Source organism: Rutilus rutilus (genome assembly GCF_951802725.1).
Source record: "Rutilus rutilus genome assembly, chromosome: 5".
NCBI lineage: Eukaryota > Metazoa > Chordata > Actinopteri > Cypriniformes > Leuciscidae > Rutilus > Rutilus rutilus.
In genome coordinates, this window is record NC_140213.1 from 44,196,198 (window position 1) to 44,216,765 (window position 20,568).

General features: G+C 39.8%; 1 protein-coding gene across 1 annotated transcript; it reads right to left on the minus strand.

The window, feature by feature from the left end:
* Window positions 1-6,321: 6,321 nt before the first annotated feature.
* Window positions 6,322-20,452, minus strand: znf296 (zinc finger protein 296). The gene is made up of 3 exons (XM_084408825.1): window positions 20,039-20,452; window positions 15,250-15,561; window positions 6,322-9,336 (listed from the first exon to the last, which is right to left on the minus strand). Exons 1-3 carry the CDS (start codon window positions 20,088-20,090, stop codon window positions 7,814-7,816), a joined length of 1,887 nt encoding a protein of 628 aa, XP_084264951.1. The 5' UTR covers window positions 20,091-20,452; the 3' UTR covers window positions 6,322-7,813.
* Window positions 20,453-20,568: the final 116 nt, after the last annotated feature.

Sequence of the window (20,568 nt, forward strand, 5' to 3'; positions counted from 1 at the left end):
CTTTTCCCCCCTTACAATTATGAGTTTATAGACTATATCTTGCAGCTGTGACTTTTGCGAGTTTATATCCCGCAATTCTGACTTTTTGCCCTTACAATTACGAGTTTAAATCTCACAATTCTAACTTTTTTCTCGCAATTACAAGTTTATATCTCGCAATTATGACTTTTTTTCTCGCAATTATGAGTTTATATGTTGCAGTTATAACTTTTTTCTCGCAATTACTAATTTATATCTCGCAATTTTTACTCTTTTCTTGCAAATATGAGGTTTTATCTCGCAATTCTTTTTTCTGACAATTACAAGTTTATATCTTGCAATTATTACTTTTTTCTTCGCAATTATAAGTTTATACCTCGCAATTATGACTTCTTTCTCGCAATTACGAGTTTATATCTTGCAATTATGACTTTTTTTCTCGCATTTACTAATTTGTATCTCGCAATTTTTACTTTTCTCTCGCAAATACGAGTTTTTATCTCGCAATTCTGACTTTTTTTCTGACAATTACAAATTTATATCTTGCAATTCTGACTTTTTCCTGCAACTACAAGTTTATATCTTGCAATTATTACTTTTTTCTTCGCAATTAAGAGTTTATATCCCGCAATTATTACTTTTTGCCCTTATAATTACGAGTTTAAATCTCACAATTCTAACTTTTTTCTCGCAATTACAACTTATATTATATCTCGCAATTGTGACTTCTTTCTCGCAAGTACAAGTTTATATCTTGCAATTCTGACTTTTTCCTGCAACTACAAGTTTAAATTTTGCAATTTGTACTTTTTTCTTCGCAATTAAGAGTTTATATCCCGCAATTATTATTTTTTTCTAACAATTGCAAGTTTATATCTCTCAATTATGACTTTTTCCTCACAATTACGAGTTTATATCTCGCAATTATGACTTTTTCCCCTCACAATTACGAGTTTATGTCTCACAATTCTGACTTTTTCATGCAGTTGCGAGTTTATATTCCACAATTCTGAGAAAAAAATATTCAGTGGTGGAAACAAGCTTCCATACAAAACACTTTTGCTGCTATTGAGGTGGGATGCGGTTAGCACAGGTTTGGTGGTATGGGTAGATTAAGGGGGGGTTAAGGGGTATGGGAAGAATCAACAGTGTAATTACATGCAGTTTTAAATATATATATATATATGTACAATCTAAAAACATGCATGTACAAAATAAGTGCATTACATCAAATGATGTCAATTCTAGTACATCAAGACACTTAATATGAAGTGGAAACTCAAACTAAGGTTTGTTCACAAAAGTAAGCAGTGATACTAAATAGGTTAATTTGAAGCTAAACATAGTGGAAATAAATCCATTTGTACCAATCAAATCATCTGACCTCGAAACAGTACTTTGCCTTGGTTTCACTGGCTGCCCGCGCCTTGCTAAAGACATTCAGACAAGCTTACAGGGGCTAAACAAACACCGTCATAATGAGACGGATGTGAACAAGCGCTCGCGAGTAACTGGTGTTATTGATGCATATATGTTCTGTGAGCTACATATGGTCTTTCAGTTCGAGAGGATTATGTGGTAACGACAAAGGTTGCTGACCCGCCCAGAACATTATTACACTCCCGGCACGTCCACGACCCCTACTGCTCCCACGACCCAAACCCAGAGTCTATCTGCTCACAGGCATCAATTAACACCAGTCGTTCCCAGGCACCGCAGTGGTGCCCGATGGAAGGATGCATGAAAAAAGGTCAGGAGGTCAAGAACAGAAAGACAATTACTCTATATCTCGCTATTTAACTATCCTGCCTCAATACGTCGCTTGCTATCAGTATTTACTCTTTATATTTGTGTCTCCCTATTGCACTCTCGCTATTTAAACACATGCATATGTAGAAAGAACTGATGTCCAAATGCTATTCAGTCACGCAACGCACTCAAATGAATAGAAACACTTTACATTTACTCTCCTTTCCTAGCAGACGCTCCTTGAAGACACCGAAAAAGGTGTAATTTTCTGGGGGGCGAAGGACAAGTCAGTTAAGTCATAAGTATGGGTTGATCCCTCAGGGCAGGTCACAGTATTGTGGACATGACAATGAGACCTGTGAGCTCTGCTCTGGAGTAAAGGCTAACCAGTCTGTCTGTCCGGCGTCAGGCGGCTGTTTTGACCTGTTTCTTGCTCAATGTGTGAGAGTAAAGGTCACCAGGTGCTGTGTGATTCCCCCCCCCGTTTCTCAGTATCACATGCAGATCGTTTGAGAGGTTATGAAGGAGAGGCATAGAACGCTTGTCTCTCTGTGTGTGTGTGTGTGTGTATCTGTGAAAGCAGATTTTCTTTCACCTAATTTGTGTCACATTTGTTCCAAGGCTAGAACGATGTAAAGTCTTACCACAGTTTATATAGTCAGTTTCTCTATATAGCCTAACTAATTTACCTTTCAAAAGTAAAAAATAATAAAAATAACACTTATACTTGCCATAAATTGATTAAAAAAGTGACAATAAAGAGATTTCTGTCAAAAAATTTTAAGCAGCTCAACTTTTTTCAACATTGATAATAAAAATGTTTCTTGAGCAGAAAATCAGCATAGCCTACTACGGTTTCTGAAGGATCATGTGACACTGAAGACTGGAGCAAAAAATAGCTTCAAATAAATTCATTTTGAATCATATATTATATCAGTCAGTCATTATTGGTTCACCCAAATATTACAATTCTGTGACTTCAAGTTCAGATTTAATGTTCATTTCACCAGGTTTAATGTAGGTTTGATCTCTACGTTATGTTTTCCAACAAAAAATATTTCCTCCTGAAAATAGAAAAGTAAATAATGACAGCTAGTGGTTTCATTTTTAGTTGAACTGTTCCTTTAAAATCAATTTTCTTCAAACTGATCAAAGCAGCTGCATTACGGAGCCCTTAAAGGGACAAGCTGATGGAAACAAATAGAAGATGGGAGAAAAATATATATTTCAATGCTTTGCTTTCACCGGAAAGACTTTACGTTCACTCGCAAAACTCTAAAGTTGGCGAGCGAACGCAAACGTTTCTGAGGGGAACTCAAATGTTGGGTGAGCGAAGGTAGAGTTTCTCGGGGAATGCAAAAGTTCTAAAATATATGGTTTCTCTCATCTCATATTTTTTCTACCACCATATCCCAAAGTTTAGGGGCTCCGTACTAAAGTGATGGGAAAAAAAATATGTTTATGCTTTTGTGAACGTGAAAGTTTTGCGAGCGAAAAAGTTTGGAAATATATTTATTCCGTTCTACGTGAATTTATTTTTTGGAAGAAATATAACTGATGATTGGATTTGGTTTGGAATGATCACATTGAAATGAAAATATGAAATTCCAAACCTCTTCCACCACAGCCGCTGGGAATGTGACCATCCTGGAGCATCGGTAACAGGATTATCAGCTTGTTCTTTGTGGTGAGATGGTCATGTTTTAACCCTTATTTGTGGCCGCTCCCTCCATCCAGCACAGTATTAGCGGACAGCTGGACTGTTGTCTTCCTCTCACACGCAAGGCCACTACAACATCACTGAGGCAGGGGGTAATTTTAGGGTTCAGGTTTCTCTCTGTGGTCCTTGCGGAGGAAAGGAGGGACGTTACCACAAGGAGGAGGAGGAGGAGGAGGAGGAGGAGGATATTGGATGAAGGGTTGGGTAACAACCCTCTCAAAAAACACTTGAGAGCCTTTCTGTGGTTTATCCCATTCACAACCTTCATTTGCTCATTCCCTCCATCTCATTGATTCTGTCACACCAGAAATTGTCCTGTGGGAAGAAAGACGAGGAATTCAGTGGCACTTCTTCATAAAATGTAATTAACAGGTTTTTAAAATATAAAACAATAGGTCTCTATATCATATTTTTTATATTTATTAAGCTTGGCCGAAAGTAGACCTCCGTCAGAAGGCTAATCCACATTTAAGGAATAGCTAGCTCACCCGAAAATTTTAATCATTTACTCTCCCTCAAGTTGTTTCAAACATGAAAGTGAGTTTCTTTCTTCTGCTGAACACAAAAGAAGACATTTTGACGAATGTCAGTAACCAAATGGTTGATGGACCCCACTGACTGCCATAGTATTTTTTCCCATGGAAGGCAAGAATAAGGTGTTTCAGAAGAAGAAACTCATACAGGTTTGGAACAACTTAAGGGTGAGTAAATGAGGACAGAATTTTCATTTTTGAGTGAACTATCCCTTTAAATGCGATTTAGCACAACCCTTATAATGCAGTGATATGCGGCGATTTAATAAATGTAGGCTATATGTGATATGATCTACCACCAGTCTGACGATCACCAACCGTCTTACTATTCACATCAGGTTTCATGAGAACTGGTATTGCATGTTTTGATCTTGCAATGAGAGAAAGCGATTTCAGCAGCAGTTACAGCGGAAGTCCATGACCTCTAGAGAGTTTGCTGCGTTACTGCAGAGGGCCTGCGAAATATTGTTTATTCTGAAACAAATATTTGTGGAAAACCATTACAGTAAGTGCTAAAAATGCATTATTGAGGTTTAAAAATTCAGCTAAATGTTGTTTCTCCTACATTGCATTTTTACATTAAATTGTTAATAATCATTTTAAAAGATGAAAAATTAAATAATAAATATTTAATACTGCAGTGTAATCATTATAACACAATTAAATATAATAATATAATTAAACATTATAATTATAAATATTTTTTTATAATTTATACATATAATATAAAATAATTCAATAAAATAAAATAAAATAAAATAAAATAAAATACATGTACCCATACTAACCCATAATAAATCAGTAGATACAAAAATATTATTTGAATGAATATGGTTTAAACATCACAACACATGTAAAACATTTATAAATTATAATGCAAATTTATGAAAAAATAAAATAATTAAATAAATTACCCTAATCATTACAGGTGATAAATCAATATGAATAAAACGTAGCCTATTATGTTTATGCATATGCAATGTAATCCTCATAACCCAAATCTAAAAATATTTATAAATAATAAAACATAAAAAATTATGAAAAACACATTATTATTTTAATGCATATGAAATTTAACAATTTAACACAATATGTAAATATGAATATGGTGCTGTCTTATGGTGCTAAGACAGAAAGATCTGCTTTATACCACCGGGGCGTCCCTTCTCTGTCTCTCTATCCAAAGGGGTCCTTGGCTTAATCTCCCATTAAGGACGTCTTGAGAGCATTGTGAAGACATAAGGTAAATGAATAAACATGGTTATGAATAAATCAATTCAGACAACTCCCACCCCTGAGAGTTTCTTGAAACCCCCAAACCACAAACTTTCTCTCTTTTCACCCGGAAACAGTGCTAGTTATTGTGGTCTGTGCTCAAACTCAAAACACACCTCAAAGTCCACGTGCGTCTGAACGGTCAGTTACCCGTCACCACACCCTGATAGGAACGGGACGTCGTGATTGGTCGGTGAAGATAAACACAGGCCAGTCCTGTGTGCAGAGAAAAGGTGCAGAGAGGCGGCCAAAAGAGACAAAGGGCACCTGGGAATGTTTTCATCAGCCAGAGGCCATCTTAGCTCGCAGAAGCTCGTGTTACATTATGCAATTGGGACCGTGCGCCACCAAATGGTGCGCGGCTGAGGTGGGTGTATAAGGTTTTGATAGAGGAGAAGCGATGTCAGGTCCCAGGGCAATCACCTGTGATTCAGAGAATCAGAAATTTCTTCTGAACTACCAGTCATAAATGACGCATTAGAGCCCTCCCTTACGCCTCTCTATCTTTCTCTCGTTCCCCGAAACGGCGATAATTGGAGATGGGGTGAGAGCTACATATGGTCCCTTCAATCCAACCTCCCCCAGCCCAGGCTGAAAGCTCATTAAAAAGGTTGCTTGTTAATAAGCTATAGGGATCATAGAGCGTCCCACTCATTAGAGGGGCCAGAGATACCGGCGTGAAGGTTTTGTTACAAAAGAAAAGAGCTGTTAAGATGACTCTGCTCCCCCACCCATTTCAATCCGAGAACTCCTTCCCGGCTTTGTCTTTCTCTCTCCAGATGTACAATCACACTTTCTTAGACGAGTAATCAACCTGACCTGATCTGATCTAATGTTTTCCATCAAACCCTGTTCCTTGAAGGCCAACCTGAATGACCCAGTGGTTTAGTCAGATATGACTGTACTACTAGCGGACTATGACTCGACAACGATAGCCGTTAGAGGAGAGTGGCTCATCTGTGCAAATACTGCTGTATTTGTGATGTGATCTGAGACATGTAGCGACAGGTTCGACTTGCCGTCACACTTTCTGGTTTTCACATACTCAAACACACACACACCCTCTGACTTTACCTCAGTCTTTTAATTATGGTACAAATAGCCATAGAAATACAAAATAGACAAAGTGGTGTAGCCACACAGGGATTTCTGGGAGAAATCACATATAAGACATGACATTTCAATCAACAGAAATTATTCAGAGGACAAAAAGAGCTTTGTTTTCGCTGCTCCCTGAAGAAACGGACACAACTGGATGTCCAACTATTTTCACATTTGCTTATCAATACAAAAAAAAAAAAAATGCTTTTTTAAATTCCATTTAATGACATATTCCACCATATTTGTTACCACGCGAACATAAAGTGTAACATAACAGATCCCTGACATTGATATTCATAAAAAAATAAAAAAAACGTAACAAAGCAGACTTTCCCTGTATAGATTTATCATATATCTGGTCTCTAACTCTCTCTCACATATACACAAACAAACACAAGTGCTCTCTCAGTGGGTTCACCATTCAACAGCGCTGTTCCCTATCCAGAAACCAAGGCTTTTCATTCCACAAAACACAATTGACAAAAATAAAACATTAACAAAACTTTTCATAGTATTTCTATGTGCTCGGGCAGTAAAACAAATGTCTGCGAACAGGCTAAACAGGCTCACAAAATACAACGAAAATTAATTTGTTGTGCAGTAGAAAAAAAAAATGTTATACATTTTTGTGGAATAAGTTGCAAAATAGACATATACACAATTCTGACATTCAAAATGAACTAAATGGCAAACAAATGCTCTTTAACAGTGATATGTGACAGTGAACATGTATTGCCACAGACCCAATCAGTCCTGTTGAATATACAGTATCAAAATAAGGAAACAACCCTGTCAGATAGTTGGGAAAACACAAGCTCAAATTCATCTGTGCAAGTTTTACTCTTACTACACTGATGTAGAGTCCAATCCTGCTCCTGGACGGACGATTCCTGAAGAGATCCAGCCTGAAAGGTCCTGAAGACTTTGATGAGCTTATTTCAGGTGTGTTTAATTAAGCTCTGCAGGACAGAAGCCCTCCTGAAGCAGGATTGGACATCCATTCCCTTTTCTTTTTTTTTGTTATCACGCACAGATTTCTATGAACCATGAACCTTTAAGGCTCTGTGATAGAGTGCTACAACAGTGTCCAGGATTGAAAATCACATTGACAGATCACCTGCAGGCCTTCCTGTCTGATTGTCTTTCGGGCTCAACAAAAGGCTCAAATGGTTTGTAACCATCTCCGTATACGTTCAAACGTTCACGTTCTGGGTTTCGAAGTGCCTTGTACGACGGTGGCTGGGACTAAGGAGTCTATTGCAAGTCAGGATTGAACAGTAGGCACTTGTACTGATATGAGAATCTATCAAGTCTCGGTCAGTACCAGCTTCCCTCCCTGGAGTGACTTGAGGTGAAGGCGGGTAAGGTCTTCTTGGTTTTTTGATAAGATGGGCATACTGAGTTGTGGGTAAAAGATGGTGGTTTTGGTCATTATCAGAGTGTCACGTTGCTGTTTTTATACTGCGGTTTCACCCAGAGCCGCAGTACAACCAGTTTCTTCAGAAGAAGGGGGCACATCAACGCTCACCCTCATTTCAGCGTCCTCCTCTTTCAGCTGCTCTGATAGGTCCACATTAGATTCTGTGAGCGCTGTGATTGGAGCTCCTGATTTATCGTCCTCCATTTTGATGTTGAGGCCGTTGTAATCGGCAAGCGAGCCCTGGCTGTAGGCTCCTGCGCTGGCGTGAGTGAGTCCGTGGACCTTCTTGAGGTGTTTCTCCAGCGTGGCATAGACGGTGAACGGGACAGAGCAAAGCTGACACTGAAAGGGAGCGCGTGTCCCGCGGGCACCGTGTGTTTTCATGTGGCGTGTGAGTTTGCTGCTCTGAGCGCAGGCGTAGCTACAGAGTCCGCAGCGGTACGGCCTTTCCCCCGTGTGGCTGCGCCGGTGAACCGTGAGGTTGCTGCTGTTACGGAAACACTTTCCGCAGAATTCGCACGCCTCTTCTTTTTTCTTCTTGCCCCCTCCGCTGGTGACCTGCCTCCTTTCGTTCTCCCGCTGCCAGTCCGTGACTATCTCCACGGCCTCCACCTCTTGCTCCCATTCGCCTTGAGGACGATCCTCCCGTTCCGGGCGCTTCGGTGTGCAGTTCCCGCTGGCGATCCCGCTCTCTCCGCTTCCACCTGTATCTCCGCTCTCCAGAGAGCCCTCCGAGGGGCTGCCATAGGGAGAAGCCGTATGAGGTTCACCTTGACCCTCTTCTTCAGCTTCTCTCAGAGGCTGGTAGTACCGCAGCAGATTGCGATCCGCACCCCTGGACTGAGAAGATATCAAGATCAGGCTGGTTCCTCCTGGATGCTTTCCAGCCTCCAAGCTGGCGTTATGACCACCGGAAATATCGTTATCTCCCAGTCCAGAAAGCTTTCTGTCCTCATCCGCACTGGCAGGGCCGGGATCAGATGTTTCCGGTCCGGCGGCAGAACGACGGTGGCTTCTCATGTGTCGTGCAAGTTCGCCGCTCTGAGAGAACGTGAGCTGACACACACCGCAGTGATACGGTCTGTCGCAGGCGTGAGTGCGCCGGTGCGCGGACAGGCTGCGCAGAGACTGAAAGCCCTGGCCGCACAGCTGGCAGGAGAAGCCTGTGTGAAGTGGAGGAGAGGACAGGGGAAAAGGTGAAGCGGCCGGAGGAGACGGGGATGGAGACGGCACCACTCCGCCGCTGTTACAGCTCACCTCCGCCAGGCGCTGTAAACACATGGAGAAGTTCAGGCTCTGGAGATCGCGCGGCGCAGGGATGGAGATGTGAGGTTTGTGAGAGCGAGCGGATCTCACGGAGGACGGCTGGAACGCAGAGGCCAGAGCGGCGCCCAGGTGTCGCGGATCCATCGTGGCCGGCGGTTTAGACGCGTGCGCGATGGTGTCGTCCTCCACCTGGTAGATGCTGAGAGAATGTGCGTTCTGAGCGTGCTGGAGGAGAGTCCATGCGCTGGAGAACACACACTGACATACCTGGCAGGTGAAAATGGAGGGCTCTTCTGTTTAGGAAAGAAAGAGAGAGAGAGATAATTAATTTATCAGTCAAACAAACACCTAAAATCACTCAAAAACACCCTGACAAATGGCATTTTTTTAAAATAGCAGTACATTCAGGAGAGAAAACCAAACTTGTTTGACTAATAAATGGTCCATATTTATTTATTTATTTATTTATTATTTAATGCCATAAAACAATCAATCTTATAAAACAATCAATATACAAAATCAGACAGATATACCAATAGTAACAACAGTAATAATAACATTTACATAGAATCTTTCAATTTAACATTTGTCAAATTCTACAATTATTCCAGGAGAAACATCCATTCATATATTTTCTGAATAAAAATGTCGTCTAATATCATTCTATTGAAATATGTTTTACACTCAATTCTTTTTTTTAATAGTGTAGACCTGCTTTGTACTATGTACAGCACTTTGGATCAATCTATATTGTGTTTAAATGTGCATTATAAATAAATGTTGTTGAGGTTGTTGTTGTCGTTACACAAATCACAAACCGGTTTCTCTTCCCCTTTCAATAAATATGAATAAGTGAGACTTCAACGTCCAATTCGGCATCTCGTATATACAACCTGGTCATGTCTAGTTTCAAAATAATAACAATTAACTGCTTGATTTAGTTCTGGAATCAATAAATGGTCCATAACATGCATATATATGCAACAGCCAACTGATGAGGTCCATTAACTGAATCTTCATTTCTAGGTTGTGTGAATGCCTACACTAAATGTGCAAACAAACACAGCCTTTCTCGTGTTGTACATATCTGACTAATTATGCTGAGTGAACTGGAAAGATGTCTATCATGACGCATTGAAAATGAAACGGCAGAGAGGAAAGGCTGCAGGCGAACTTGGTCATTTACAGAAAACAGAACAAAACAGGTAAAACCACAAATACTTATGAAAACGGGGCAGGTACAGTCCTATGTTTAGAAAAGAATGCTAACATACTGTTCTTATGTCATATTACACATTGTTAAAAAAATAATATTAAATCAAATGTAACAGTATGCTGAATGCAACAATAAATGTTTCAATCAGCAACAATGCTATCACATGACCTAAATACATTGCATGCCTTGATCTAAGAGATTATGTGGTTTAGGTTATCAGATTTTGTGTGAAAACATCATCAATTTTCACCAGTCCTTTAAAAATAACAAAAACAAGAGAAATCTGGTTGTATACTGTACATTTTGGCAAAAGTAGTAAGTTATTCATGTATTCCTGTGCAGGGCAAGAACATGATCATCATATTGAACCCCAAAATCCAAATGCAGAAATTTTGCATTGTGATATTTTCATGCCGTTCCTTCCAAGTTGTCATTACAGTAATATAATGGTATAAGTGGAATAATATATTTTATCATATATTATTTAAATTGCATTTATACATCATGGATGCATTTGTTTTTCTGTCAAAAAACCTTAGAAGGAAAACATTCCTTTCATGAAAATATTGTCAGAATATTTGGTAACACTTTACAGTGTCCTTGTTACATATGTTACATGTACTAACCATAGTAATAACAGTAAGTTGTGCATAATTACATGCAACTAACCCACAACCAAACCCTAACCCTACCCTAATCCTATAGTAAGTACATGTAGTTGCTTAATATTACTCAGTACTTAAATGTATAAGTACACTGTAGCAATGACACCTTAAAATGAAGTGTAACCAAATATTCCCTTCTGATCTTGGAGTGAAATGTGATCTGTTCACGTTTTGGTGCTAATCACCCATCATGTCTGCGCCTTGCTAAAATAATCCAAGCATTGAACACTGTTTTACTGTATCCCCTCAAGAGAACACGTATTTTTCAGGCACATTTTCTTTCGGTTAGAAGAACTGTGTGTCACAAACCCCTGCAGGTGTCAGAGCAATAATGAGCTGGTAATGTCAGAAAGGCTCTCCTGATTAAATGTGTGTTCACAGGAGAGAACGACCACGGATGGGCTCCTTCGGCGGCTCTGCTGGTATTTTTAAACGTGGTTAGCTTTGTCTCTATTTCAGAGAGCCGCTCGCCAATTAAGCTGCAAATTGCTAATTAGCGGAACGGAGCAAACGAAGGTTTTATGCAAATGAGTCCTGACTCAGCCTCCTTGATAAATGGGGCCCGTCTGCAAAGAGGATCCCAAAAACTGAGAGGAAAATTCATTTCATTTTTTCCCCCCATTCTCTTACAAAGGGTTCAAAGCAGCGCGCTATAAGCCTCTTTTACATCTCCTCAAGTCAAAATCCTTCTGCATTTTATTGGGAGGGGGCAAAAGAAGAAGATTAAAAAGAGCCTCTCCTATTCTCTTCTCTTCTCTCGTGCTCTGTGCCTGGAGAAGAACGAGAGTCAAAAAGCAAGAGGCAGATCTCTGAGGGTAAAACAGACGGAGGAAACGTGTTTAATTTAAGAACAAAAAAGAAATAGCTGCACAGGTCACGAAAAACAAGAGAAAAATCATCGCCCCTGTGACTGCACCTTCACACACACACACACACACACACACACACACACCCCTTCTGCCTCCAAATCTCTCCCTCGGGTGGAGGGTGCGAGGACGGGTGGAGGGGCTTTTGTCTCGGGGTCTTGGAGTGAAACACAATACCCAGCCTGTCTCTCTCTCTCTCTCTTCCCTCTCCCTTTCTTTCATTCTTTCCCCTCACTCTTTTTGTAAGGATTCCCATTTGGCCCAGGGTAGCAATTGCATATTAAGCAGAAGCAATAACCGCTAATTAAAAATGCAGATTGGCTGAGAGCGCTAACGAGCAGCAGGCAGAATCTTCTCTCTCTAGGGAACAGAGAGAGAGAAAAAGAGAGAGAAAGAGAGAGAGAGAGAGAGAATAAAAGGACAGTTGAAATGAAGAGCAAAGAGAGGGCTGGAGGAAATAAAAATACGACTATTGATACATTGTCTAAACTAATTCAATAATCCATTCCTCTCCCAAAATCTCTCTATGTCACTCTTTTACACCCACATATAAGCACACACACACACACACACCCCGGTCTGAATGGTTTGTGGGTTAACTGATTTTTCATTGGATGAGTCAAAATGAAAGCGCAAATACGACGTGCATACAAAACGCCCTCATCCAAGCAGAACAAAAATGTATCCTTCTGGGGTTCAAGAGGTGCCAAGAGTTGAGCTACTTTTAAACTCCGTCACCGATAGATTTGTAGTTGCATTTAAATGGAACAAATTAGATTCGTTTAGTAAAAAAATTTAAATAACACATTTACAACGGATACAAATATTTAGTTTTTATGGGTATGTTTCCACGACAGCGATGTACTAAAAATCCGCTGCATTCTGCTGCCAGGCCAGTAGATGGCGATGTCACTTTTTATATAATTTAACATGCGTACGTTTGAAAATGTTCTGACCAATGACCGATAAGCTTGAAAATTCTATATTATTTTGTTTGAATAAATTAATATTAAAACACTAAAAACTAAAATCGAATGTTTTAAATGCTGAATATATAGCGAATATAGGAATCACAACATTATAATACAGTACGGAAAAAGTATATTATTTAGAGATTTGCTAAAGATTACATTTGTTCGGTGTTATTAAATAATTTGTGTTTTTAAAGATTAACTATGTGTGTGTGTGTGTTATGGAAAAAAAAAAATATTTACAATCAAATATCCAATATGGACATATATTTTTATTTAAAAGTCTAATATCAACAGATGGTACTGATATATTCTGTCATATAAACTTGTCATTTTGATAACCTACATTATATGTTATGCCTATACCTACAAATAAATGGAAAATAGATCAAATGGTTTGGTTATGGAGTGGCATTTACCACCGCTCAGCAATTTGCAGTAATCTTCAGCAAGGATTCATTCAGTTGATCAAAAGTGTGACGGTAAAGACTTTTACATCGTTTCAAAATAAAAAAAAATTATTCAAATAAATGCTGTTCAACAACAATTTTGAACATTGATAATAATAGTGATAACAATCTCACCTACCACTAACTTTTGAATGGCAGTGTATATTCTTCCAGTGGACTGTGTGTGTCACGCAGACCTGGCAACCCTGACATGTCAGTTTAAACAAATTATCACTCACTCTCATATAACACACACTCATTTTGAACTGTCTTTCAAGCAAAAGTTTTATGCTTGGAACAGTCTTTATCAGACCCCATCTCTGCAGTCTCTGATAGTCTCAATAATGAACCAAAAGGAAGTAACACATTAGCATATTTTGCACCTCTCACCCTGACACCTTTATCAGCAACATACACCTTTCACACACACACATTAAAAAACGTGAGAGGGAATGAACCCCAGAGAATCAAGAAACGTGGACGGACGGATGCAGAGCACGAAAGGGAAGGAAGCGCAAACATGTGTAAGAGGGAGTGATCCGAAAGCATGCGTTTTTGTTGATCACAATCAAGCGTGATCATTTGCTTGCCTCTATGAACGGTCTGTAATGATACACTGATAATGTTTGCTTGGCTCATGTTGTAAGGGGAAAGAATCCTGCCCGTATGAGGAAGCGGCTCAGGTCACGGTTCAATAGCATCAAACTGAGAAACACCAACACCTGCACAGGCCGACGAGTCCCTCTACGGCCCACTACTGCACACACACACACACACACACACACACACACACACACACACACACACACACACACACACACACACACACACACACACACACACACACACACACTGACACACACACCAACATCCTGTTTAACAGTCGAAAGTGTTCAATGTTTCACCCAAAGTTTTTTTTTTTTTTTACAATCTTAAAGGTTTATTGGCTGTTTTGCTTCCATGAAGAACTTCAACGTCCATGAAACGGTTTTTCAGAGAAGAGAATGATTGGGGTAAAAAAAAAAAAATCTAATTGGGATTTTTCGGATAAAAATTGATTGAGATTAATATTTCTGTGCTTCTTTTGTAGTGCTTCACAATTTGGTCAAAAATTTGTGGCTATAAAATAATAATAATTATTGCAACAACAAAAAAAATTACATTACTAAAAAACTAAATAAGAAATATTACAACAGTAATAGACTCAAATTTTAAAAAAATATAATAATAATGATAAAATTTTACACAACAACTACAGAATTACAATACTAATATTTACGTTTCAGCTGTCTTCAATTCTTCAAAACTTTTATTTTGATGGAAACTGCATTTACTGTGATGTTCAGATGCTCGAGGGAAAGAATCACTCTGAAACACGCAGAGCATATGTTTATTTAATTACCTTGCAGCCTTTCGTGGTCATATCACGATTTTGGTTTTATTTTGATAAAGCATGCAGTTCTTTTTCAGATTAGTAAAACGTTCTTCACACAAAAAAAAAAAAAAAAAAAAAAGGGAATCCCAAAATGTTTTTTTTCTTCTATGAAATCGCTGCAACAACAACAAAAAAACCTTTTGGGACCTTTATATTTAAGATTAAGTTTATTTTGAAGCGTGCATTGAGCGGATGGGACTGTGGGAATAACAGCCCAGGTCAGCAGCAGCTGTATGACTGACAGCGCAGGGATAATGAGGGCTTTGCGCTCTGGGAGTTGTGCAGTTCGCTGGCCTGACTGTGCGGTGTTTACCTGGCCACTTCACCTGAGAGACAGAGCTAAGGAGATGCTCAGGTGTGCTCAGGTGTCTTTCCGGCATCCCCTAGGGTGTGTGTATAAGTGTACGTTTGCTCGCGTGTGTCGCAGGACTACCTATCCCTTCCACACAATTAGACCCGGCGTCTCTAACTCTCCAACTCACCAAGGCCTCAGCGCCACAGCAACGGCGGCCTAATGAGCCGGACTGGGGACGAGGCTGTTAAATGAGGGGACAGTTTTACACCAAAAAAAAAAAAAAGACACTAATTAGCAGCTAGAACTCACCGGCTCGGTTGGCCTCCACCCTCACACCTGGCTCTTCCTTCCATCTCCTGCCCGTCACGCGCCGCAGCTCCACAAACCCCGCCTCCACCTGCGTGCGATTGGCCGGAGAGGGAGGGGTGTGGCCCTGAGGCTGGGCTCTGGCTGTGCTGCACCCGCCCTGTTTGTGCTGGATGAAGGTGAGGATGTGTGCCAGCGGGAACGCCTGACCACACTGGCCACACGTCAGCAGGTCACGACCTCCATCCTCAGGCGGAGGCATCCGCTCGGGCGACGGCGAGGAGACGACAGGGACGACTGTGGGATCCGGAGCGTCTGTGAGCGGAACAACACGACATTGCTGTGAAAACACTCTTTAGTGCAGGGCTTGACATTAACACCCGACAACTTGACAAATGCAGGTGAATTCAGCAGTGGCATGTAACTCTTACTAGCCACTTTGGCAGGTTGAAATTTATATATAATATATACTTTTTTTTTTTTTTAAAGCATCTGAAATGATAAACTAAGTGCAATGTAGCGTTGTCAAAAATAGCGATTTTTCAATACATATCGATACTTAAACATCTGAAACGCTTCCGATACTAATTTTCCGCAGAATACACGATTCCAGCTGCGCTTTCTCTCTCATCTCCCCAACAGCGAGTGACACACAAACCCCGCCTCCTCTCACTCACTCATTTCAGTCTCTCCGGATGAATATTGTTGGTGTTGCAGGGCTTGAATTTCAGTGTGGGATTGCACATATTGAGCATAATTTTAGTGCATGCACATAAAGCTGCCTCAGTACTAAATGGAGTTTTTTTTTTTTTGCTGCTTGTTGCATTTAAACAGTCAAATACACACAAAATATTGTCGCATGTAAAAAAAAAAAAAAAAAAGCATGTTTAACAGTATAATGGAGATCTGTGCGTCAGGTCTTAAAGTGACAGCAGCCTAATAAACCTGCTGACAAATTACGAGATAATATTAAAGAAGGCAGTTTTTCCCTATGGTATCGATGTCAAAATTGTGGCCTGTGAAAATGCTGAGTGGCTAATTCAATTCAATTCGTATTTGTTCAATTCAATAATTTGTATAGTACTTTTCACAATACAGATTGTTTCAAAGCAGCTTTACAAAAAAAAATGCATGTCTTAGAGTGATCTGTTATCAGAGGTGACTGTGTCCAAGTTATGCATTCCTACATATCTAGTATATGTAGCTAGTAACAAAAAAAAAGTGAATGTCCAGCCCTGCTTTAGTGCTATAAAGAGTTAACCCTGGGTCATTCTAAACCCTGGGTTAAAGGAACCCTTTCATGTTACATGGTGTTAATAATTAATGCTTGTTATTTATAAACTAATAACAATATGACATTTCACACTGTACATTCCTAAACCCTAGGTAAACATTTTTAATTTGCATATTCGCAGTGTCAATGTCAGTGATTGGACGAAAGAGGCACACGACCCGTTTATATAAAGGCTGTAGCATTTCACATCCTGATATCATATATTTCGGATCGTACCATCACTGAATGGACTTTTCGGACTATAAAGGCAAGTCAAAAGGTCACTTATTTATTCCAGTTGGTGTGCTTTCGGTCACCATTTGATCTTTTTCTCCTTCAAATGCTGAAACTACTGTATATACACAATACAGGGTGTTTCTGTTACTGTCCAAAGCATGTGAATGTGAGGTACATGATTGGGTTGCTGTAACATTCTCGCACTGCTTCGTTTCACGCACGCACCACAATACAGGTTCAACACCACAAAAGTTGAGCAGTTTCATAACCACAGGGTAAAAAGGTGGTGCTTCTAATCGCAAGCGGGGTTTAGAACGACGATAAGCAGGGGTTAAGCACAGTGCGAGGAGCCCTTGGAAGTCTCGAAATGACCCAACTGAGCGGCTTTGCAACAGCTTCGTTTCTCTTCTAATGTGCTACTTTCAGTTCTCTGCATTTGTCGGTGTACTGCTAAACTGTCAGCATCAGCACGGCTCTGTCTGGTCAGCAGATACTGACCACTTCCTGTGTCTCTGCCACTGAGGGCTGCTGTGACAGGAAGTAGAGCGATGCAGCTCCGACCTGCTTGAGCAATTCGCCCATTAGTGCACGCTGATATATCAGGCTCTTTGCACTGTAGTCGTCCTGCCATGCTCACAAGTCTGCTGACATACACAAGGTGTCTTTCACACCACTCATAACCGCCGGGGCGAATGAGCAATGCAGTCTGTAAATCAAGCCATGTCAAAGATGAGCCAAACAGGAGTTTGCTACCAAGACTCTGAAAATAAAGGCTAGTTTACAAACTTTTTCAAAGTGTCTAAAGAGAAAGTCACTTTCATATTTTGTCCCTTAGCGCATCTAATGTCATTTTTACACTGCGGTGGCATGTTGCATATACACTGTATAAAAAAAAAGAAAAAAGTTGCTGCCTTAAATTAAGTACAATCACCTTGAATGTTTAAGTCATTTCAAATTAAATTACATTAAACTGAGTTGAATCTTGTATAACTTGCTGAAAATTGCTGTTTTTTTTTCCATTTCTTTGAGTTAAAGAAATGTAAAAACCTTTGTCATAACTTATTGATCATATAATATTTTTCACAGTGTACGACAAAAAGTGCATTTAAACACTGATTATTGCTGTAAAGAGGTTAAATAAATACATTTAAATCAAATTAGCCCCAGTTTCACAGACAAGTCTTAAACTAGTCTCAGAACTAACTGAAAGACATCTTAAAATACGTCAGTGCCATTGTTTTGTCTCAAGATATACATCACTAATGTTTTTTTCTTTTTCCTAAGGCATGATTAGAAAAGCTACTTAAATGACCTAATTTTTTTTGAATTTATGAATATCTGTGCCTAAACTGAAAGTTTCATGTATTGCCCCCTTCATACACTGTGAAAGTGACACAGAAGCTGCATAAACATAGGATAAAAACTAATTTACTCAAAAAAATGTAATTGATGAAATTTACATTTGAAATATGAATTACGAATATAGAAACATTACACTACAAAATACTGCTCTGCAATGATAAAGGCAACATTTAAGGCTGCAATGTTGCTTAATTTCATTACACGGAAGCAAGTCAGCATCAGGGCCGCCTGGGGTGAATCAAATCTCCATATTTTAGTAGGCTACATCTTTTATGGAGGATTTCATTTTTATACGCACTGAATTTGCTGCAGACACAGATCCTGCTCAGAGCACATTTAATTTGCCTGTAAAGACGGCGAGGTAAGAGGAACTTGCCCTTTGACCTGGGTGCCGCTGCTGTGGTCATGGACTCCAGAGCGCGCCAGTAAGGGCTAGCGCACACACACACACACACACACACACACACACACATACACACACAGAGAAAGACAGAGAGAGAGCGCCTGGACTGGATCCAACTGCCCGGGCTAGGCTGTCCATGCCGATGCAGGTACAGACAGTCCTGGGAAGGGGAGGATTTCACCTGTGGTTACTCAAAAATGTCACCTTTCCTGTTTCAACAGCTCTGGTTGTTTGTGCCGACACGCAAAAGGCGCGGCTGCTCTCTCTCACAAATAAGTGACTGGAAGTCCGATTTATTGAAGTGAATCGGTTCTTTCGAACAGTTCGTTTCACGCGTTTAGCGGTTGTTTTCACGTGGCCTTTGACATCTCGTTGGGGATATTTGATCAGTAAAGCCATATGTAATACGGTTTATCACGGTTTTTTATTTAATTTTTATTCATTTCATTATTAGGGAAGTCCATTACAATTTCATATGTCTCAGTTCAGATCATAAAGAAAAGTAATTTAAATCCTAAATATAATGATCACTTTCACTGTAATACTAAAATAAACGTTTACCTCAAATTAAATTGATAAATAAATATGAGTAAAAGGCAATGAAGTAAAACCAGTGTTCATAAAATGTCATAGCAACATTACAAAAACACATTTTAGTACGTTAACTAAAATATTTCTGACATTCGGCTTTTAAAGTAACTTTGCCTTTTAGCCCCGTCAGTCAATAAATTGGTTGAACCGATTCATTGAACAGATCCGATTCACAAATCAGACTCCGCTAACACACACACACACACACACACACATCAAACTAGACTCAAGTCTTGTGGTCAGGTGAGGCACGAACAGCTGCCCACAGTTAGAAGATAAAACAAAACAAAACGATGATCCTGTCATGATCAAAACAATATTTCATATCCACTCATAAGTCTTAGTACGCCGACTGTTTATCAATCAATTATTAATATCAATAAACAACAACAACAACAACAACAACAGCAGAAATATTGGAAGTGAAGCAAGCGCACTTGTCAGCAGGTAAAATTAATAATACCATCCGAGAATGAGGGTGTGTAAAAAATATGAAAACTAATTGTAAATATTAACAAAGTAGCCACTAAGGTATGAGTGACGACACCAAAACATAAAGATATCGTGAAGATGCAATAAGGAAGTGCAATGTTATTGCTCCAACTCGGAACTTTAACCTAAAAAAAAAAATGTATATAGCATATAGACATTTAACACGGATTGATTCGACACTTCAACAGCAACACATTTAAATAATGATAAATAATAAAAACATGAGGGTATGTTATCATTTCAACTCCAATGTCAAGTTCTGGACACGCACTGAGTGAGACACAAACCACGTGAAAAGTTATTAGGCTAACGTTACATTGATTTCTCGTTATTGGTTATGCTCTCTCCTCCCACATTATCCATATTCGGTTCTCCATGCATATGTTGGGTTTTGTCGTTTAAATGTGAATGAAGTTGTCTTGAATCCAGCTTACCTTGCATCGCGCTCAGGTGTTGCGGTCTGCTGCCGAGTTTGCGTCTGGACATAGTGAGAGAAGCTCCTCTACAACTACACCAAAACTAAGCGAACACTTTAAATCTCATAAAACAGCAATGATGTGTGACTGGTGCTGCTGAGCCCCGTCAGTATTCAAGTTCACACACTGTCTCTGTGTGCTGGCCCTACAGGAGGAGGAGGAGGGCATGAGCAACGCCTTCAGCCCGCCCACCATCATCATCATCATCCTCCTCGGTCTTATCATCACTGACCTCATTAAGCAACTCTGCTGTGCTTAGGCAACAACATTAGAGACACTTTAAATGATTCAAACTCATTCTATTCCTTATCTACCTGTCGTATTGGAGGACTTATGTAAATAGTCGTTTTGATGGCGCGCAGCTGCTGCTCTGACACCAATAAAAATGTGCTGGTTAAGGATGTGGGTGAAGAGGAAGTGGCTTTATCGAGGTCGACTGAGACAGGTGTTTGTTTGGCTGTCCGGCTTGTTTCGAAATCCAAAGTAAC

Excerpts from the sequence above, each read along its gene's own strand:
- znf296 (XM_084408825.1), bottom strand. The coding sequence starts at position 20,090 with ATGTCCAGACGCAAACTCGGCAGCAGACCGCAACACCTGAGCGCGATG. Across the intron at positions 15,562-20,038 it reads ACACCTGAGCGCGATGCAAG|ACGCTCCGGATCCCACAGTC; the intron begins GTAAGCTGGATT and ends TTCCGCTCACAG. Across the intron at positions 9,337-15,249 it reads GGTGGAGGCCAACCGAGCCG|AAGAGCCCTCCATTTTCACC; the intron begins GTGAGTTCTAGC and ends TTTCCTAAACAG.